The 20,091-nt window shown below is 45.3% G+C and overlaps 1 protein-coding gene across 1 annotated transcript; it reads left to right on the top strand.

Annotated features, from left to right (window-relative positions):
• The first annotated feature begins 4,004 nt into the window (after positions 1-4,004).
• On the top strand, positions 4,005-19,268 carry fbxo33 (F-box protein 33). The gene is made up of 6 exons (XM_080783860.1): positions 4,005-4,928; positions 10,401-10,508; positions 14,864-15,060; positions 16,482-16,690; positions 17,067-17,394; positions 18,786-19,268. Exons 1-6 carry the CDS (start codon positions 4,315-4,317, stop codon positions 19,088-19,090), a joined length of 1,761 nt encoding a protein of 586 aa, XP_080639986.1. The 5' UTR covers positions 4,005-4,314; the 3' UTR covers positions 19,091-19,268.
• Positions 19,269-20,091: the final 823 nt, after the last annotated feature.

Raw genomic sequence — 20,091 nt, 5'->3', positions numbered from 1 at the left:
TCGCACGACAATGGCGGACATATCGGAGCGTAGATCTCGGAAAACTGAACACGCCCATGTCAATTACTTGGCTGACGGACGTATCGTTCTCGAGCTATCGCGCGTTGAAAACTAACCCTAGGGTTAGCCAATTAAGAGAACCGTAAGTCCCTGTGCTGGGAAACAGATATCAGCGTCTTCAGCTCGTCGTGCTGAGTCCGAAAATGGTCTCGGTTTTTTCCACAACATTTCGGGGGGCTGGGGACAGGAAGTTGGCGTTTACACCCACTTCCTGACGTCGTAGAGAGATAAGACCACCACCGTTGGAATCGGGGCAAAAAAGTAAGTGGGAATACATGCCCCTTCATTAGAAAAAATCACAGGAAATATGTTGTTTTTGGATGCAAAGGTGACATTTTTACAAACTTTGGCGCCCTTTTTCACCACTTTCCCCACAAGGGACCCAGGTGTGGATGCCCAGTTCTTACCCATGCACACTTAGCCCATACATAACCTATATAGGACCCAGACATGGGTGACCAGTTCTAACCCACGCACACTTAGCCCATATATATCCCACAAGACGCCCATATATGGATGACCAGTTCCAACCCACGCCCACTTAGCCCATATATATCCCACAAGGGACCCATACATGGGTGACCAGTTCTAACCCATGCCCACTAAGCCCATAAATAACATATATAGGACCCAGAAATGGGTGACCAGTTCTAACCCTTGCCCACTAAGCCCATAAATAACCTATATAGGACCCAGACATGGGTGACCAGTTCTAACCCACGCACACTTAGCCCATATATATCCCACAAGGGACCCAGGTGTGGATGCCCAGTTCTTACCAATGCACACTTAACCTATATAGGACCCAGACATGGGTGACCAGTTCTAACCCACGCACACTTAGCCCATATATATCCCACAAGGGATCCAGGTGTGGATGCCCAGTTCTTACCAATGCACACTTAGCCCATACATAACCTATATAGGACCCAGACATGGGTGACCAGTTCTAACCCACGCACACTTAGCCCATATATATCCCACAAGACGCCCATATATGGATGACCAGTTCCAACCCACGCCCACTTAGCCCATATATATCCCACAAGGGACCCATACATGGGTGACCAGTTCTAACCCATGCCCACTAAGCCCATTAATAACATATATAGGACCCAGAAATGGGTGACCAGTTCTAACCCTTGCCCACTAAGCCCATAAATAACCTATATAGGACCCAGACATGGGTGACCAGTTCTAACCCACGCACACTTAGCCCATATATATCCCACAAGGGACCCAGGTGTGGATGCCCAGTTCTTACCAATGCACACTTAACCTATATAGGACCCAGACATGGGTGACCAGTTCTAACCCACGCACACTTAGCCCATATATATCCCACAAGGGATCCAGGTGTGGATGCCCAGTTCTTACCAATGCACACTTAGCCCATACATAACCTATATAGGACCCAGAAATGGGTGACCAGTTCTAACCCATGCACACTTAGCCCATATATATCCCACAAGAGGCCCATATATGGATGACCAGTTCTAACCCATGCCCACTTAGCCCATATATATCCCACAAGGGACCCATACATGGGTGACCAGTTCTAACCCTTGCCCACTAAGCCCATAAATAACCTATATAGGACCCATACATGGGTGACCAGTGCTAACCCATGCCCACTTAGCCCATATACACCCATAAGGGACCCAGGTGTTGATGACCTGTTCTAACCCATGCCCACTTAGCCCATGAATAAACCACAAGGGACCCAGGTGTGAATGCCCAGTTCTTACCCATGCACACTTAGCCCATACATAACCTATATAGGACCCAGACATGGGTGACCAGTTCTAACCCATGCCCACTTAGCCCATACATAACCTATATAGGACCCATACATGGGTGACCAGTGCTAACCCATGCCCACTTAGCCCATATAAACCCATAAGGGGCCCAGGTGTTGGTGACCAGTTCTAACCCATGCACACTTAGCCCATGCATAACCTATATAGGACCCAGACATGGGTGACCAGTTCTAACCCATGCCCACTTAGCCCATACGTAACCCATATGGCACACAGACATGCGTGCCCAGTTCTAACCCATGCCCGCTTAGCCCATATATATCCCACAAGGGACCCATACATGTTGACCAGTTCTAACCCATGCCCACTTGGCCCATTTGTAACCCATATCGAACCCACAATATTTGCCCAGTTCAAGCCCATGCCCACTTAGCCCACATAGAACCTACCTGGAACCCAGTATAATTGCCCAGTTCTAGCCCATGCCCACTTGGTACCCATAAACACACATACACCCCATATGGTGCCCACATGGACATGTTAGCTGGGATCGAGCTGTCTAATCTGTCCCCAACTGGGGGTCCTTGAAATTTAACGGATTTGAGAAGCACTGCTAGATCCGTAAACATCTTCTCTTATGGGGGTCCCTGGCATATCTCTTCAAATGGGAGGGGGGGGGGGTCTGTGGGCTAATTAGTGACAATTTGGGGGTCCTTGACATGAAACCGTTTAGGAACCACGAACTACTACGTAGTTCGACTCAACGACTGCTATTGTATTAACCATGGCTCACATGACGCTCGTACTTCACGAGCATGACAGTCATGTTTCAGGGCTACTATAGATGATTGATGATGAAGCAATACTTATTCCATTATTGATTGATTGATTGATTGATTGATTGATTGATTGATTGATTGATTGAAGAGTTTTTTTAAAACAGTTTTGGAGAATTACAGTACATTTCAAGCACAACTCAATACAAGACTGTTAAACTGTCTGTGAAATCATACATTGCCAAAGCAAATGTACACAAAATAAAGGAGAAAAAAAAGCACAGACACAGCAGCGCCCTCCCGTGGCGCATGGTGGTATGGCAAAAATATCAGCGATTTGGACGAAACCAAAATGGGACAAAATAATCGCTTTAATATAGAAACATAATTAATAAATAAGAGAAGATAAACATGACCGATTCATATTATCATGTCCTTTTACATCGCAGAGAGCGGGGGTCAAATCGGTTCCGAAATGAATCAAGACGCATACCCCCCCCCCCCCCGCCGCCCCGCCCCCCCATGGAATGGTCCAGCAGTGTTGCCACGTCTGCCTATTATAAGAGACTTTGGGCTTGTTTCTAAAGTGTAGTAATAGTTCTGTTGCTTATTTCTGAGGTTCCCAAACTTTTTCATGTCAAGGACCCCCACATTGGCACTAATTAGCCCGCGGACCCCCATTTGAAAAGATATGCCAGGGACCCCCATAAGAGAAGATTTTTACGGCTCTAGGCTCATTTGAAGGACGGGCAGTTTAACATGCATTAGTCTATACTATGGGCTCCCATTTAATGGCATTTCTATCTCTGGGACCCCCAATTTATATTGTAAAACAATACAATGTTAATTTAACTCTGAGAGTTTACAAATGGAACCAAATGGGTCCATTTGTACACTCTCAGAGTTACAGTTGAAAATACATAATAGAAGTGTAATTCTAGTTTAATTATTTTATGGTGTCGTCCGTCCACAGTTAACAGTTTTTGTATTTTCCTACGAGGTGGAAAGCCTGGTGACACGAGGTTAGTTTTTGTATTGAGTTAATTGTGCTTGAAATCGAAATGTACCCATTCTGCAATCAATCAATCAATCAATCAATCAATCAATCAATCAATCAATCAATCAATCAATCCAAGCGTTGTGAGCTTGTAGATCGGCTATTTTCAAATAGCCCCCCCAGCAGCCAGGCTTCTTTTGGGCTTGTTTTACCTGGTTGTCGTATTTCTCTCACACAATCTGGCAACATTAACAGTGGAGTCAGGCTGCTCTCAGATCAGATCAGAGGCTCTGGTTCAGAGCAGGAGGCGGTGTGTGTGTTTTCATTTCCATGTCGTTGTTGTTGGAGTAGCAAGAGAACAACAACACCACACACACAACAACCACAAGAAGAAGAAGATCTAAACAATTATTAAGGATACAAAAAAACCCAGACCATTTCTCAGGCGCGATTCCACCCAATTCAGCTGGGCTGGTGGTTCTTCTGGTTCTGTAACAACAACAACAACAGACCCAGAAGAGAGGCGTGTGTTTCGGGCAGAGTAGCCCCAGAGAGAGGCGTGTGGTTCGGGCAGAGTAGCCCCAGAGAGAGGCGTGCGGTTTGGGCAGAGTAACCCCAGTGAAGAGGCGTGTGTTTCGGCCAGAGTGACCCCAGAAGAGAGGCGTGTGTTTCGGGCAGAGTGACCCCCAGTGAGAGTCGTGTGTTCCGGGGGGTTGACTCCATGGCTCTGTGCGGAGGCGGCGGTGTGGGAGCCATGGCTCTGCCCAGCGAGCTGATCGTGCACATCTTCTCCTTCCTCCCGGAGCGGGACAAGCTCCGGGCCTCGGCCGTGTGCTCCCGCTGGAGGGAGTGCCTCTTCTACCCGGCGCTGTGGACCGAGCTGCGGCTCCGGGTGCGAGGCGGAGGCTCCGAGGCGGCGGCGGGGGACCACAACAACCCGAGGCTGGAGTTCCTCATGCGGAAGTTCGGCTCGTTCGTGCGGGAGCTGCAGCTGGAGCTGGCCCCGGCGGACCCCCGGTTACCTGCCGGAGGACCAGCGGACCCCCCCCGGCTACCCCCGGTGGAGGACTCCTCCAGGCCGGACCCCCGGTTACCACCCGGAGGAGCCCCGGTGGAGGGCTGCCTCGGCCCGCTGTCCTCCTCCTCCTCCTCATCATCCCGGGGGCCCGGTGGTGGTGGTGGGGACGGGTCGGGGACCACCACCTCCTCCCCCGGTGCTACTCCGACCCCCGGCGGACCCCCGGACAGCCCTTGGCCGCCGCCCCGGTGGAAGGACGCCATGGACGGATACCTGGAGCAGCTGCTGTGCGTGCTGAGCAGCATCCGCAACAACAGGTTCATCACTTTGATTTGATTTGATTTTCTATTATTTCCATTTCAACCTCTTCTTATAATTTAGCCGTGTTGTCCCCTAAAGAGCACAGAAAGAAAGTGTGTTTTTTTAAATAAAAAATACATATTGATTCATTAAAGTTTCAATGCTACTCCTTGTTGCATTTTCCCAATATCTTCTAAATTATTTGGACAATTAAATAGCCTCTAGAATAGATCTACAAGCTCACAAAGCGTTGGTCGCGAGCTTGTAGTCCACCCCCCGCCCCCCCCCCCACAAACACAATGTGATTTCCATAATCATAATGCTAATAATAATAATAATACCATTTTAACGATATAATAATGAATTATCCATAAATGTTTACACTGAATGACTATAGTTGGTGCGTAGCTGCTATGCTAATGCTAGCATACCTTAGCATAGCATGGCTAAAGCTAGCTGGCTGTAAACAAACCGTGTCATTTTAACAGTTACGTAACGAGGTCGTGTCTCTCTGCAGGACCGTTATGTACAGTAACAGTACAGCAGTGGTTTTCAACCTGTTTCCATATGCAATGTCCATTATTTATTCAGTATTTGAGCCACGGACATGTTTTGATGAATTGAACATGAATTGGACCCTCTTGTAAACAAGTGTATGAATGAATGAAATCATTTTTAATTTCGTGTCTTGTCGTTTAATTAAGACCCATCCCTTACGGAATTATAAGACACCAACAACGTAAATAAACAATATCACACAAGTTCACTTCCCACACAGAAGTTACACCAAGTATCTGTCCGTATGTCTCTATATATTCTGCTAATGCAAATATATTTTGTTCGAAAATCCATCTCAGTCGCTCTGCATCACTTAACCACATGTCATGCTTCATGGTGTCGCCCACTCACAGTTAACAGTTCTTGTATTGAGTTGTGCTTGAAAATGTACTGTAATTCTGCAAACTGTTAATATATCAATCAATCAAGGGCCACCATTTGATGACATTTAGCCTCTCAGACCCATTTGAGCCACGGGCCACCATTTGATGACATTTAGCCTCTCAGACCCATTTGAGCCACGGGCCACCATTTGATGACATTTAGCCTCTCAGACCCAAAACTAAAGATGATTTTGTTCACAATTCCATGGGCTGTATTGATGTTGGTACATTAGGAGAGATACATTTATTCAAAATAACAATTCCTTCTACATTCTCTAATTGTGTATAATTAACTTAAAGAACCACTTCACCACTTTTCAACATCTCTTCATATAATTGGTCCTCACTAATGTTCATGATAAAACACCACAATTATTTCCTACTCAGTCTGTGTCTCATAGGAGGGCTGTGGGCAGTTCAGAAACCAGTCTGTGTCTCATGGGAGGGCTGTGGGCAGTTCAGAAACCAGTCTGTGTCTCATAGGAGGGCTTTGGGCAGTTCAGAAACCAGTCTGTGTCTCATGGGAGGGCTGTGGGCAGTTCAGAAACCAGTCTGTGTCTCATAGGAGGGCTGTGGGCAGTTCAGAAACCAGTCTGTGTCTCATAGGAGGGCTGTGGGCAGTTCAGAAACCAGTCTGTGTCTCATAGGAGGGCTGTGGGCAGTTCAGAAACCAGTCTGTGTCTCATAGGAGGGCTGTGGGCAGTTCAGAAACCCGTCCGCCAATGACATCATCGATGGGGAATCCAAGCTAATAGAAACTGAAGGCTTTCTAGTCCTGAAAAGTTGCAATGCAAAAATGGAAGCCATCGTTCTCACGATAATAAAAAATCTAATCTTTATAGTACTTTTGTAATTTTTTTTAACTCAAGTAAAGTTTGAATACAGATTGTACCGGAGTACTTCCATCACTGCTCTGTACAAAGTATTCAATTGTAAATACTAGCATTCAAAGAGCTTCTCCATGATTGATTGATTGATTTGATTTGATTGATTTAAAAGCACAGTAAAGTACAGTTCAACACACGAGGTCTGCTGCTATTAGAGGACTTTAAACCCAAGAAAGCGCTTGAAACGGCTTGTTTCCATTGAGGTCCTTCATATTCAATTCATCATAATATTCTGGGCCCGTTTTGGATTGGAAGCCTCCCGTGACACGGCTGTTTTGTGGTGTGTGACTGTGTGTGTGTGTGTGTGTGTGTGTGTGTGTGTGTGTGTGTGTGTGTGTGTGTGTGTGTGTGTGTGTGAAGTCCAAATAGCTTGCCTGTGTTTTTCTTTTGTATACAAACCCCCCCCCCCCCCCCCCCCCCAGCCCAGTCAGTGTAGCTAGGGTATGTAACGTTGCATTGGTTTTCATAGCACACACACACACACACACACACACACACACACACACACACACACACACACACACACACACACACACACAACAATGCTGCCCCTAGCTCTAACCCTGGAGAGAGAGAGAGAGAGTGAATGCTGATTGGTTGGGCTTTGAATTGCTGATATCAGCGATTGAAGCTTTTGATTATTATGTATGTATGTTTTTCCTCTGTTGTGTCTGAATGTATCGTGTACATACATTATATTCTCATAGTGTACTATAGTCTGAAACAGTGGCCGCTTTCTCGTGTAACTTTATGTATTCAACAAAACAGCCATGCAGAAAAATATTGACAGCTGCGAGGTGTCGAAAGCTTGCCGTCCTTAACAACGGTTGCTGAACCATACGGACGGATTGGCATTGGTTGGACAATGGCTTTTGGAGCGGAGGTTTAGCGAAGGGCTAATTGTCACTTTACTGTCATCTGGGCGACTCTTAACGACTTTAAACATCCGTCCTGTCTTCATGAAATAGCATCTCTACATAGCACGCACGCACCCACGCAAGCACGCACACACACACACACACACACACACACGCAAGCACACGCACACACACACACACACACACACACACCATCCCTTCTCTTCTGGGTTCTTTCTAGGTGTGTGTGTGTGTGTGTGTGTGTGTGTGTGTGTGTGTGTGTATGTGTGTGCGTGTGCGTGTGGGTGTGTGTGTGTGTGTGTGTGCGTGCGTGTGTGTGTGTGTGTGTGTGTGTGCGTGCGTGCATTGTTGGAACTGGAAGCCTTCCAGAAGCACGTGGCCGCTACTGTACTGTCTCTCTCTTACTGCTGAGAGCGCTGAAATGCACACACACACGCACACACACACACACAGTGCACACACACACACACACACACACACACACACACACACACACACACACACACACACACACACACACAGGTGATCAGTGTTGTAAGTGCTAAGCGTGTGATGGCCTCATAGTTCATTCATTGGGCGTGGGAGGTCTGATGATCGTGGAAAACAAGCTTGGACAATAAGTAATTAGTTAATTTACATAATCGCCCAATTATTTGGGATGATTGTTTTAAAGATATTTTTAAAAAATCGTGCGTGCGTGTGTGTGTGGGCGTGCGGGGTGTCACAGGCTAAACAAATGTTGACTGAATGGGTGGATGGATGCGTAGATGACAGGGAATCCCCATTGACGCCTGGTGTAACGTATACGTTGTTCTACCCTTGATGCCGGCCGCGCTCTCTGTGTCTCATCAGCTATTGCTATACACGTAGCAACATAAATATAAAAAAAAAAAATCATCAGAATTTGAAGGTTTTCAGAAACCTTAGGTCAGGCCCTAGAAGGCATTCCCAGATTTGGCCTCAGGCATCAATGAGTTAAGGGTCCACATAGAGTTAGAAATAATAGAGAGGACACCTCCCATCCACCCAGCGCGTCATTCCATTGTACAACACTGTTGCTCAACGACCCGCAGCCGCCCTGCCTAAAGCTGGCGAGCTCTTAACTCTTAACTCTTAACTCTTAACGGGGCAATCATCAAATCCTGTATTCTGTTGTAGTTGTAGTATCTCCAGGGCATCAGTATAGCCTCCTTTACACTGCAGTGGTTCCCACCGTGGGGTCCGGGGACCCCCAGGGGTCCTTAAGGGAGTTCCAATAGGAGTAGTGCATCCCGTGGATGCAGAGGTCGTTGTTTTATCGCGTGCCTTAACCCATTCTGAACGGGAACGCATTTTGGTGTCAGCATCATGTTATGCTTTAGCTATTGAAAAATAGCAGATCTACAAGCTCGTAGCGCGCCACCGAGTGGCGCGCTACAAGCTTGTAGGTCTGCTATTTTTGAAAAATCTAAGAACGACTGACATTTTTTTAGAATCTGATCTCAGGTCAGAATGGGTTAATCAGACCAGTGTGTGTCCAGTGGAAACTCTCGTATGAATCTGATCTCAGGTCAGAATGGGTTAACTGTACACTGCGTTTTGGGATGCAACATGCAGCCTATTTTAATCTCTGAAGGTGCTATATAATATAAATGCACCATTTACAATACATTACATACACTACATACTGATGTGTTAACCCATTCTGACCTGAGATCAGATTCATACGAGGTTTCCACTGGACACACACTGGTCTGATGAACCCATTCTGACCTGAGATCAGATTCTAAAAATGTCAGTCGTTCTTCGAATTTTTCAAAAATAGCAGACCTACAAGCTCGTATCGCGCCACTCGGTGGCGCGCTATGAGCTTGTAGATCTGCTATTTTTCAATAGGTAAAGCATAACATGATGCTAACACCAAAATGGGTTCCCGTTCAGAATGGGTGAACAGGCTGTACACATACAGTAAGTCATGGAATCATAAGATCTGGCATATTTTATTGCCCGGGAATCGGGATACTTATATCCCAAAATGAATGGTCATGTAATATGGATATGGATATGAACAGCAAAGACATATAGATGAAAGCAAATACGACCTGTTATACATCACGAATCAGATTGGATCACATCAGTCCGTTGGTCGGGGGGCGCCCCTCGAAGCGCAGGCCGGAGGGGGAGGGGGTCGTCTGTCCTGGAGAATTCTGACGTGTCTCTACTTTTTCAGACACTATATAGGAATCTTTCTGTCACTCTGTGAGCTTGCTTGAGCACAGCTTAGGGTGCACACTCTTATGAGTAATGGTAACTGCTTACAAGGTCTACTTTATCCCAACAATACATACATACATACCCAGCCGATCGCAGTAATGCAAGTAAACGAGCACGTAATCCAGATCCAAGCGATCAGATGCAATAGAACAGCGCTGCATCCACGATCAGAAATCAGCAGAAATAAAAACGTCTGGGTTTCCGAGGTTAAACCTCCCCTGTCTCTCCCGTACAGAAACCTGTCTCTGTGTAACATTATCCTATAGAAACGTGTATCCTGTCTCTCCCCTACAGAAACCTGTCTCTGTGTAACATTCGCCTATAGAAACGTGTCTCCTGTCTCTCCCCTACAGAAACCTGTCTCTGTGTAACATTCTTCTATAGAAACGTGTCTCCTGTCTCTCCCCTACAGAAACCTGTCTCTGTGTAACATTCGCCTATAGAAACGTGTCTCCTGTCTCTCCCCTACAGAAACCTGTCTCTGTGTAACATTCTCCTATAGAAACGTGTCTCCTGTCTCTCCCCTACAGAAACCTGCAGAAGTTGAGTCTCTATGGAGACACGTGCGTCCTTCAGGAGGAGGGAGTGGACAACTCCGGTCTGGACCAGATCCACCACGGAGACAAGAAGATCAAAGAGTAAGACCCTGACCACACCCCTGACCACACCCCTAACCACACCCCTAACCACACCCCTAACCCTAACCATCAGGCGAGAGAAGAATATTCTGAATTTTCAGAGTAAAAAAAGGGGAGAAAAAATGATAAACAAAACAAACACCTTCACTTGCGGGGAACCCACAGGGCTGTGCTATCTGTGTCACACACACACACACACACACACACACACACACACACACACACACACACACACACACACACACAGGCACTGATGGCAGAGCGTCCTTGAATGTGCTAAACATTATGTGGAGACAGACAGTCATGAACTGAGAACAACAACAGGAGTTCTTTCTCAGAACAAAAGCTCTTTCATTAGTTCAACCTCCGTCTTCCGGAGGAGAGAGAGAGAGAGAGAGAGAGAGAGAGAGAGAGAGAGAGAGAGACAGTAAGACAGCAGGCAGAGGAAGAGAGAGAGAGAGAGAGACAGTAAGGCAGAGGAAGAGACTGTTGAAGGAATGGCTTTCAAATGTTCTTTTTTTTTTTTTTTACATTGAATAGGTTTTCAATGTAATGAGTCCCGGGATGCAGGGATGATCTTTAAGAAATTAGTCCCACTTCAACCACGTTAGGAGTCATATTATTTTGCCATTAAAAAAAAATAATTTGCAGCATTTAACTTCATAATTTAATTTGATATGGTTATAATGTGGTTATATTCATGTAGAAAACAGAAGAAGAAATAATTATTATAACTAAAGATATAGCAAAAATAAACTAGAATATAAAAAACAGTACAGTAGTTACCGTAGTGCATCCCGTGGATGCAGAGGTCATTTTTATCGCGTCCCTCAACTATAAACCGTGTTTTGGGATGCGAAAGGCACCCTATTTTAACCCATTCTGACCTGAGATCAGATTCATACGAGGTTTTCACTGGACACACGCTGGTCTGATTAACCCATTCTGACCTGAGATCAGATTCTAAAAATGTCAGTCTTTCCTCGATTTTTCAAAAATAGCAGACCTACAAGCTCGTAGCGCGCCACTCGGTGGCGCGCTATGAGCTTGTAGATCTGCTATTTTTCAATAGCTAAAGCATAACATGATGCCGACACCAAAATGGGTTCCCGTTCAGAATGGGTTAATCTCTGCAAGCAGAGGAAGAGACTGTTGAAGGAATGAAGAGACAGTAAAGCAAGCAAAGCAAGAGAATGTTTTTTATTCAAAATGAGTTAACACAATTTTTACATACAACGCCTCAGGCCGTCATACGGATTCGAACCGAGAGGTGCCTTGGACGTGTGTGGCCGTCCTAGCGCACCCTCAAAGATACGGGGCGAGATAAGAATATTCAGAATTTTTCCTATTTTTTTTTTTTTTGTCAGTTCGCTTTTCGCCTGCCCTATGCTAACGCTCTGTGCAATTTTTAGCTTTCCGCTAAACTCCCATGTTAGCGTGGCGGAAAGAATGACTCGTATCTCCTAATCCAGGGCGCTGTAAGGATGGAGAAGGTTCTTGGTCACAAGAGCAGAAAGTGCTGACCGGCTGGTATTATCAAGGAGTTTGGTCTTGGCGATGTTCTTCAGTTTTGGGAGAAAATTAAGAATGCTTAAATTGCAAGGTTTAGTTTTAGAATCTCATACAGACTAGGTTGACAATTAATAATCGGACGGAGATTGGTGCTGGCAAGGTGCCTTATACAAGGAGGGAATGACGTCACAACTAGGTAGGCGTGACGACATCCCTGACAGGTGCTCTCCGTGGTGATGAAAGCATCGATATGCTGGCGCTTCATTTCTGCTCCTCATCCGTCTCTCCCGCAAAATATGAACACTTTTTGGATCATTATATCCAAACTTTTTTAGGAAAGTGTTTCCGGTTCATGGCTTTCAGAGAAAAAGCGATCAGACAACTCCGGCACCCCCAGAGCTCCTATTTTGAAGCACTTCCGGCACTAAAAGTTAATAGCACAGCAAGACACTAGACATACTAACTATAGAGTATGTCTGACAAAGTGAAATAAAAGCTTATAGTTATAAGAATAAGTGCTTACGTTTCTTTATTTTTTAACTTGACTTCAAACTTGACGTCTATAAGCGGTTCAATAAACTAATAAACTACTATATTAAAGGACTTCTTTAACACCTTTTTAATGAGATCCTGCACCGCCAACGAGGCCATTAACCCATTAGGAGAACAGGCAAACGTTGGTCAAAATAACATAAATATTCTATACATTCTCTAATTGTGTTTAGACTTCTTGTAAATTAAGTATCGTAAGATGTTTAAGAATAACTCAACTCTTGAGAGCGTGGAACGGAATGGACCCAGGAGGGTCCATTTGGTTCCATTTTACGCTCTAAAGTGTTCCAGATCTAATATCAGGGTCCATTTGGTTACCAACTGTCCATCATTTAGCTGCATGGGGACCACCTTGAACCCCCTCAAGGACCCCTGGGGGTCCCCGGACCACATGGTGGTTACCACCTGGAATCCCCTCAAGGACCCCTGGTTGAAAACCACTGCTAACTATCGATTCATCCTGTCCTAGTCTGCCCCCTGGTGGCCAACTCATGTACCTGTAATGTACTCCCAAACATAGATAAAGGTAGTAGGCAGTGATGAAAATATCGAATATTTTGGTATGGTCTTTTAGATGAGTCCCAGGGACATTCTATGAGTCCCACTTCAACAACATTAGGAGTCATATTTTGCCATTTTTTACAAATTGCAGCTCAAATTTCATTTAATGTGGTTATATAGAAAACAGAAGAAGAAATTATTATTATAACTAAAGATAGCAAAATAAACTAGAATAAAGAAACAGTACAGTATTACAGCAGTGCATCCCGTGGATGCAGAGGTCGTTGTTTTGTGAACTATAAACTGTGTTTTGGGATGCAAAATGGGATGCAAAATGGGATGCAAAATGGGATGCAAAATGCACCCTATTTTAATCTTTGAATAGATGTATATAATGGTGTTAATTAGTGACGCACCGAATATTCGGCTGCAGAAAATATTCGTCAGAAAATAGCTAAAAATGCATTTTCTGCCTATTCGGTTTCGGCCCCGAATAGGCAGAACATATATCACCGAATAGTGTAAATGCAATTAATGCATTCAAAAGAGCTGAATAAATGTTTTTATGGACCCATAATAGTGATTATTATTTAACTTAAGTTTTGCCATAACCATTTATTTTGCCATAAGTCAGGTAGCTTTAAAGGTACGGCCATGACAGCAATGGTAGGAAAAATGATATATAATAATATCAATCATATTCGGATATTCGGTTTTCTATATTTGGTATTCGGTTTCGGCAAGAATTTCCCTTTCGGTGCATCCCTAGTGTTAACCCATTCTGAACGGGAACCCATTTCGGTTTCAGCATCATGTTATGCTTTAGCTATTGAAAAATAGCAGATCTACAAGCTCATAGCGCGCCACCGAGTGGCGCGCTACGAGCTTGTAGGTCTGCTATTTTTTGAAAAATCGAAGAACGACTAACATTTTTAGAATCTGATCTCAGGTCAGAATGGGTTCATCAGACCAGTGTGTGTCCAGTGGAAACCTCGTATGAATCTGATCTCAGGTCAGAATGGGTTAATGAATATAATAAGATGCATAGAGCGTCACAGTCCCGCCCCCTTTCATGACGACGTGAGACCGACAGAAGTGAATTCCCCGTTCATTTTCCACCATAGACATTTAACCCATTCTGACCTGAGATCAGATTCATACGAGGTTTCCACTGGACACACACTGGTCTGATTAACCCATTCTGACCTGAGATCAGATTTAAAAAAATGTCAGTCGTTCTTCGATTTTTTCCAAAAATAGCAGACCTACAAGCTCGTAGCGCGCCACTCGGTGGCGCGCTATGAGCTTGTAGATCTGCTATTTTTCAATAGCTAAAGCATAACATGATGCTAACACCAAAACGGGTTCCCGGTCAGAATGGGTTAAAAAAGTATTTATTTAAAGACGTTTATACGCCGCGGACAAAGACAACTCGAGTCGTGACAAATCAATGACAACAAACACAACATTGTGGACCAAACAAATAATTACAAAGAAGAAAAAACAACAAGAAAAGTGTTGTAACCGGCCGTTTTCTTCTTCTTGGTTTTAGCATTACGTTATGCTTTAGCTATTGAAAAACAGCAGATCTACAAGCTCATAGCGCGCCACCGAGTGGGGCGCGCTACGAGCTTGTAGGTCTGCTGTTTTTGAAAAAAATCGAAGAACGACTGACATAGAAAACATAGCTTTTTCAGAAAACTGTCATTTTCAAACAGACATTTTTTAAAGAATCTGATCTCAGGTCAGAATGGGTTTTAATGAACAGATGTATCTATAACCTCCTCCAGGATCCAGCAGATGTTCCGGGACCTGCTGTCCAACAGCAGACAGATGACCTGGCTGTCCTGCAGCTTCATGCTGGGCCTGCTCACGCCCTGCTCCCTGCTCACACCCTGCTCCCTGCTCACGCCCTGCTCCCTGGCCTGCCTCTCCAACGCGTCTGCAGAGAGCCTGCAGCACCTCAGCCTCATGGACCACCAGCTGGGTACGCTGTCTGTCTGTCTGTCTGTCTGTCTGTCTGTCTGTCTGTCTGTCTGTCTGTCTGTCTGTCTGTCTGTGTTCACTCTGTTCACATCCTGCTCACTCTCTGTTAGTGTGGTTCTCTGTTAGTGTGGTCCTAACAGGGCAACCAGACTATTGTAATTGTAACACTTTATTACTTGCGCAAGCAGAGCGCGCAAGTAATAGTTTCGCCCGGCTCGTATGCACCGTCCCAGCCAACCCGCCACTTTTGATGCGTATGCACCGTCCCAGCCAACCCGCCACTTTTGATGCGTATGCACCGTCCCAGCAAAGTGTGCCTGATTTGCTGGGACCAGATTACATGGTGTGTATATATGTATAAACTAGCTCTCAATGATGACGTAAGAAATATGTGGATTAAAGGACCCAATGCCAGAGTGTAATTGGTTTTCGATGGTGACGTAATGACACATATACAGATCACCTAAAACAGACCTTTCGAAATTAAACACATTTCTCGAAAACATGGTAAAGTATCTATCATCTCCGACTTCTGCAATTATGATAATACGACATTTCAATGAAGACCAATATAGTGAGAAAGTATAAAGACCTTCATGTCAAGATTAGGCTTTAAACAATTAATCACAAATCCAACTACAGATTACGGAAGTATTTTTAGATCATGTATATTTTAACAAATGTTATTATTACAGAAATTGAAGTTAGAGACACCTATTACTCTGATCATGATTTAGTATTAATATCACTATAGTGATATAGTGAAATACATTTAAAACAATTGACAATTTACAATAAATAATAAAATAATGATACTGTATACGTGATAACATATTTTAATTCAGTTTATATACCTTTTTTCATCACATATCAATGATTTATTTTTCTTTGATAAACTAAAAAGGGACCCAGAATATTTCTAAATCGATAAAAAACTGTATTTCTTTTATAGATAGAAACTTGAACCATACTTAATAATACTAGTTTTTTACATGCATAAAGTAGGTAGGTAGCAAATAGTTACACCTAATAATTAGACATTTCAAACGCTCCTTCACAGAGATACTGAGATGTGACGGTTTACGGCGGTCGAAAGTACTTGCGCGCTCTGCTTGCGCACTAGTTGGCCATTCATGGCCTACTAGTGTGCAACAAGCAAGTATGCACTCGACAGAGTGCAGTTCTAGTTTATTCTAGGATTGTATGTTCTATGTGTCTTTTCTCACCTGTTTAATGCTAACACTGGGAGCTGCGCTCCAACATTTCCTATTCACTTTTGCAAATGGCAAATAAAGTCTATTCTAATCTGTTCTACCATAGGTTCTAACCTATGCGCTCTCTCTCTCTCTCTCTCTCTCTCTCTCTCTCTCTCTCTCTCTCTCTCTGTGTGTTCTAACCCATGCTCTCTCGCCCCTCCCTCAGCCCCTCTCATATCCCCGGTGGAGCTGGGTCGTCTCTCGTCCCTCCGCTCCCTGGCTCTGGACTTCAGTGACCTGACGTCGTCGCTCTGCCACCTGCTGGCCGACCCGCGCCGCGCGCCCCTGCACCGCCTCTCCCTGCTGCTCAACGGCCAAGGCCTGGAGTTCAAACCTCTGGACGGGACGGCCAGCGAGGACGACTGGAAGGCCCTGGTAAACCCCTCACTCTTAAAGGGACACTTCACCCTTTTTGCAAAAAGATATATGACGTTAAGAAGCTTTAGAACACTTTCCTGGGGGTATTTATGTGTGTAATATGTGGTTTTAGATATTTTAGATTGTAGCAGTGAGCCCGGTGTCTCTGATGTCATGGACACTGGGCTCACTTCCTTCCTGGACTACATGTAAGACAGCTCTCCCCCCTATCCACAAGGAGGAGCAGTGCACCAAAGAATTATGAGAATTGTAGTCCAGGAAGGTAGTGAGACCAGTGTCCATGACATCACTCAACAGTTTTGACATATAATAAGGGTAATAAATATTCAAATTTGCCCCTTAACGTCCTGCCCGTCCTCCTCTCCTCCAACAGATGGCGGTGAGTTCCAACCTGCGCGTCTACCTCATGGCGCTGGAGGTGGACACGGCGGACCTGCTCCGCGTCCTGAAGCCCAGCCTGCCCCTGCAGCGCCTCCACCTGGACAGCTACGGTACCGCGGTGAGCGCCGCGGCCCTGGAGCTCATCTCCACGCAGTACAACCGCACGCTCACGCACTTCCTGCTGATGAGGGACGACTGCGCGGACGCGGGCAGCGGCGGCGGCGCGCAGGACTTCCCCGACCTGAGCGGCGGGCGCAACGAGGACCCCCTGGTGCTGCTGGCCTGGCGCTGCACGCAGCTGGCCGTTCTGGTCGTCCACGGTGAGTCTGGTTGGAATCTGTGTTACGATTTATTAGGGCTGGGGCGGTGTGGGATTTTTATTACCGCGGTTATTGCTGACCCCCTATACCGCCGGTATGGTGGTTATTACCTACCCTTCTTTTTCCTTTTGGGAATAATAAGAGGGCTAATACAAATTACAGTTATGGTGTGTGCGATATTAACCCATTCTGACCTGAGATCAGATTCATACGAGGTTTCCACTGGAGACACACTGGTCTGATTAACCCATTCTGACCTGAGATCAGATTCTAAAAATGTCAAGTCGTTCTTCGATTTTTCAAAAATAGCAGACCTACAAGCTCGTAGCGCGCCACTCGGTGGCGCGCTATGAGGTTGTAGATCTGCTATTTTTCAATAGCTAAAGCATAACATGATGCTAACACCAAAACGGGTTCCCGTACAGAATGGGTTAATTGTGAGATTACCATAATGACGGTAATCATTAAAGGACCACTTTTCAACCTATCTTCATATACTAGGTCCTCAATAATAATCATGATAAAATGGCACGTTTTTTTCTACTCGGTCTGTGTCACTTTTCATTTCATAATATAAAAAAAAAAAAAAAGGTTTTTTTTTGTATTTCTTTCGCGGTAATGAACCCGATACCGACGGTATTGCGGTTATTGCACCCAGCCCTACGATTTATCAACATTATTCAAGGAGACTATTTAACATCAATATTAGGCTAATATAGCCATAGAGATATATATATATATATATATATATATAATAAAGCTAGATGGCGCTAGAATGGAGAGCGACGTCGCTACGTGGCGGCCATCTTACCTCAGGGCAGCGTAACATTGTGTCTATGGGGCGTGTACTTTATAAATAACCATAACATTGTGTCTATGGGGCGTGTACTTTATAAATAACCATACCATTGTGTCTATGGGGCGTGTACTTTATAAATAACCATAACATTGTGTCTATGGGGCGTGTACTTTATAAATAACCATAACATTGTGTCTATGGGGTATGTCGTTTTTAAATAACCATAACATTGTGTCTATGGGGCATGTACTTTATAAATAACCACTCATAACATTGTGTCTATGGGGCATGTACTTTATAAATAACCACTCATAACATTGTGTCTATGGGGCATGTACTTTATAAATAACCACTCATAACATTGTGTCTATGGGGTACTTTATAAATAACCACTCATAACATTGTGTCTATGGGGCATGTCGTTTTTAAATAACCATAACCTGCTCAATTTTCAACCGATTTTCAAACGGTTTGGTCTCTATGTCTCTCTCTGTCTCTCTCTGTCTCTCTCTGTCTCTCCCTCTCCCTCTCCCTCTCCCTCTCCCTCTCTCGCTCTCTCTCTCTCTCTCTCTCTATCCCTCTCTCCCCCCAGGCTACATCGTGTTCTCCCACAACCTGGTGGCCATCTCGCGGCTGCGCGGCTCCAGCCTGCGCGTGCTGTCTGTGTCGGAGGAGAGCATCGACTTCGACCCGGAGCAGGTGGAGGGGGGTGGGGGCGGTGGGGGGGAGGAGGGGGAGGGGGAGGGGGGGGCAGGCGACCCCGTCCACCACCTCGTCAAGGAGGTGTCCCTGGGCCTGGGCCGGGCCTGGCACCCCTGTCTGGACAGCAGCCTGGTGCTGGCCGAGCCCACCGCGCACTTCCACCGCGAGCTCCAAGCCTTCAGCGCCGGCCTGTAGTCGGCCTGTAGCCGGTCGGTCGGTCGGCCTGTAGTCGCACGGGTAGGTTTTTGTGGGTAGATTTAGTTTTTTTGCCCCCGCCCCCTACCCCCCGAATCCCCCGATTCCCGAATCATTTGATTTTGAGTATCTGAGTATCTGAGTATCTGAGTATCTGCCGATACCGAATTTATTTTCTTTTTCTTCCCCGATCCGATATATTTATATATATTTTTTATGGAACACTTAATTATGCCACAATGTCACAATAATAGTACAATACTGTATATCCCACACATCACAGACAATATCTATCCAGTCTCCATCCCATCTCCAACCGCTTATCTGTAGTCGGGTCGCAGGGGGAGCTCTCCATATCATGATATATGGATATGATATTTATACGATGTCTCGTCTTCTTTTTGCTCATTTGAAAAACGACGTGATCGGAAACCCACTTTCCGATCACGTGATCGCAGAGCCAAAACGGGACGCGACCCAACCCTGAAATGATCACAACCCCCCCCCCCCCTCCACCTCCCCCCAGGGTTTTATTATTAAAGTTTATTTTTTATATATATAAACATATGCAAATCCATCCGTTTACGTGTTTAGTTTTTCTCCTGCATTTACCCAGACAGCCGTATCTTAACGAACACATTGAGCGACGTGGACGGAGATCTCCGTCTTTTAAACTCACTCGGCGCCGAGATCGCCTTTTCACGCCTGTTTTAATATCCATCGATTACGGTGTAGTCCTGTATGCGCTCATAACACACACATCCGGTTCATACGGTGTAGTCCTGTATGCGCTCATAACACACACATCCGGTTCATACGGTGTAGTCCTGTATGCGCTCATAACACACACATCCGGTTCATACGGTGTAGTCCTGTATGCGCTCATAACACACACATCCGGTTCATACGGTGTAGTCCTGTATGCGCTCATAACACACACATCCGGTTCATACGGTGTAGTCCTGTATGCGCTCATAACACACACATCCGGTTCATACAGT

The sequence above is a fragment of the Protomyctophum bolini genome (genome assembly GCF_963924005.1).
Source record: "Protomyctophum bolini genome assembly, chromosome: 15".
NCBI classification, from domain to species: domain Eukaryota; kingdom Metazoa; phylum Chordata; class Actinopteri; order Myctophiformes; family Myctophidae; genus Protomyctophum; species Protomyctophum bolini.
Note: the sequence above shows the minus strand (reverse complement) of the source record. Positions and strands in the feature narration are given on the sequence as shown.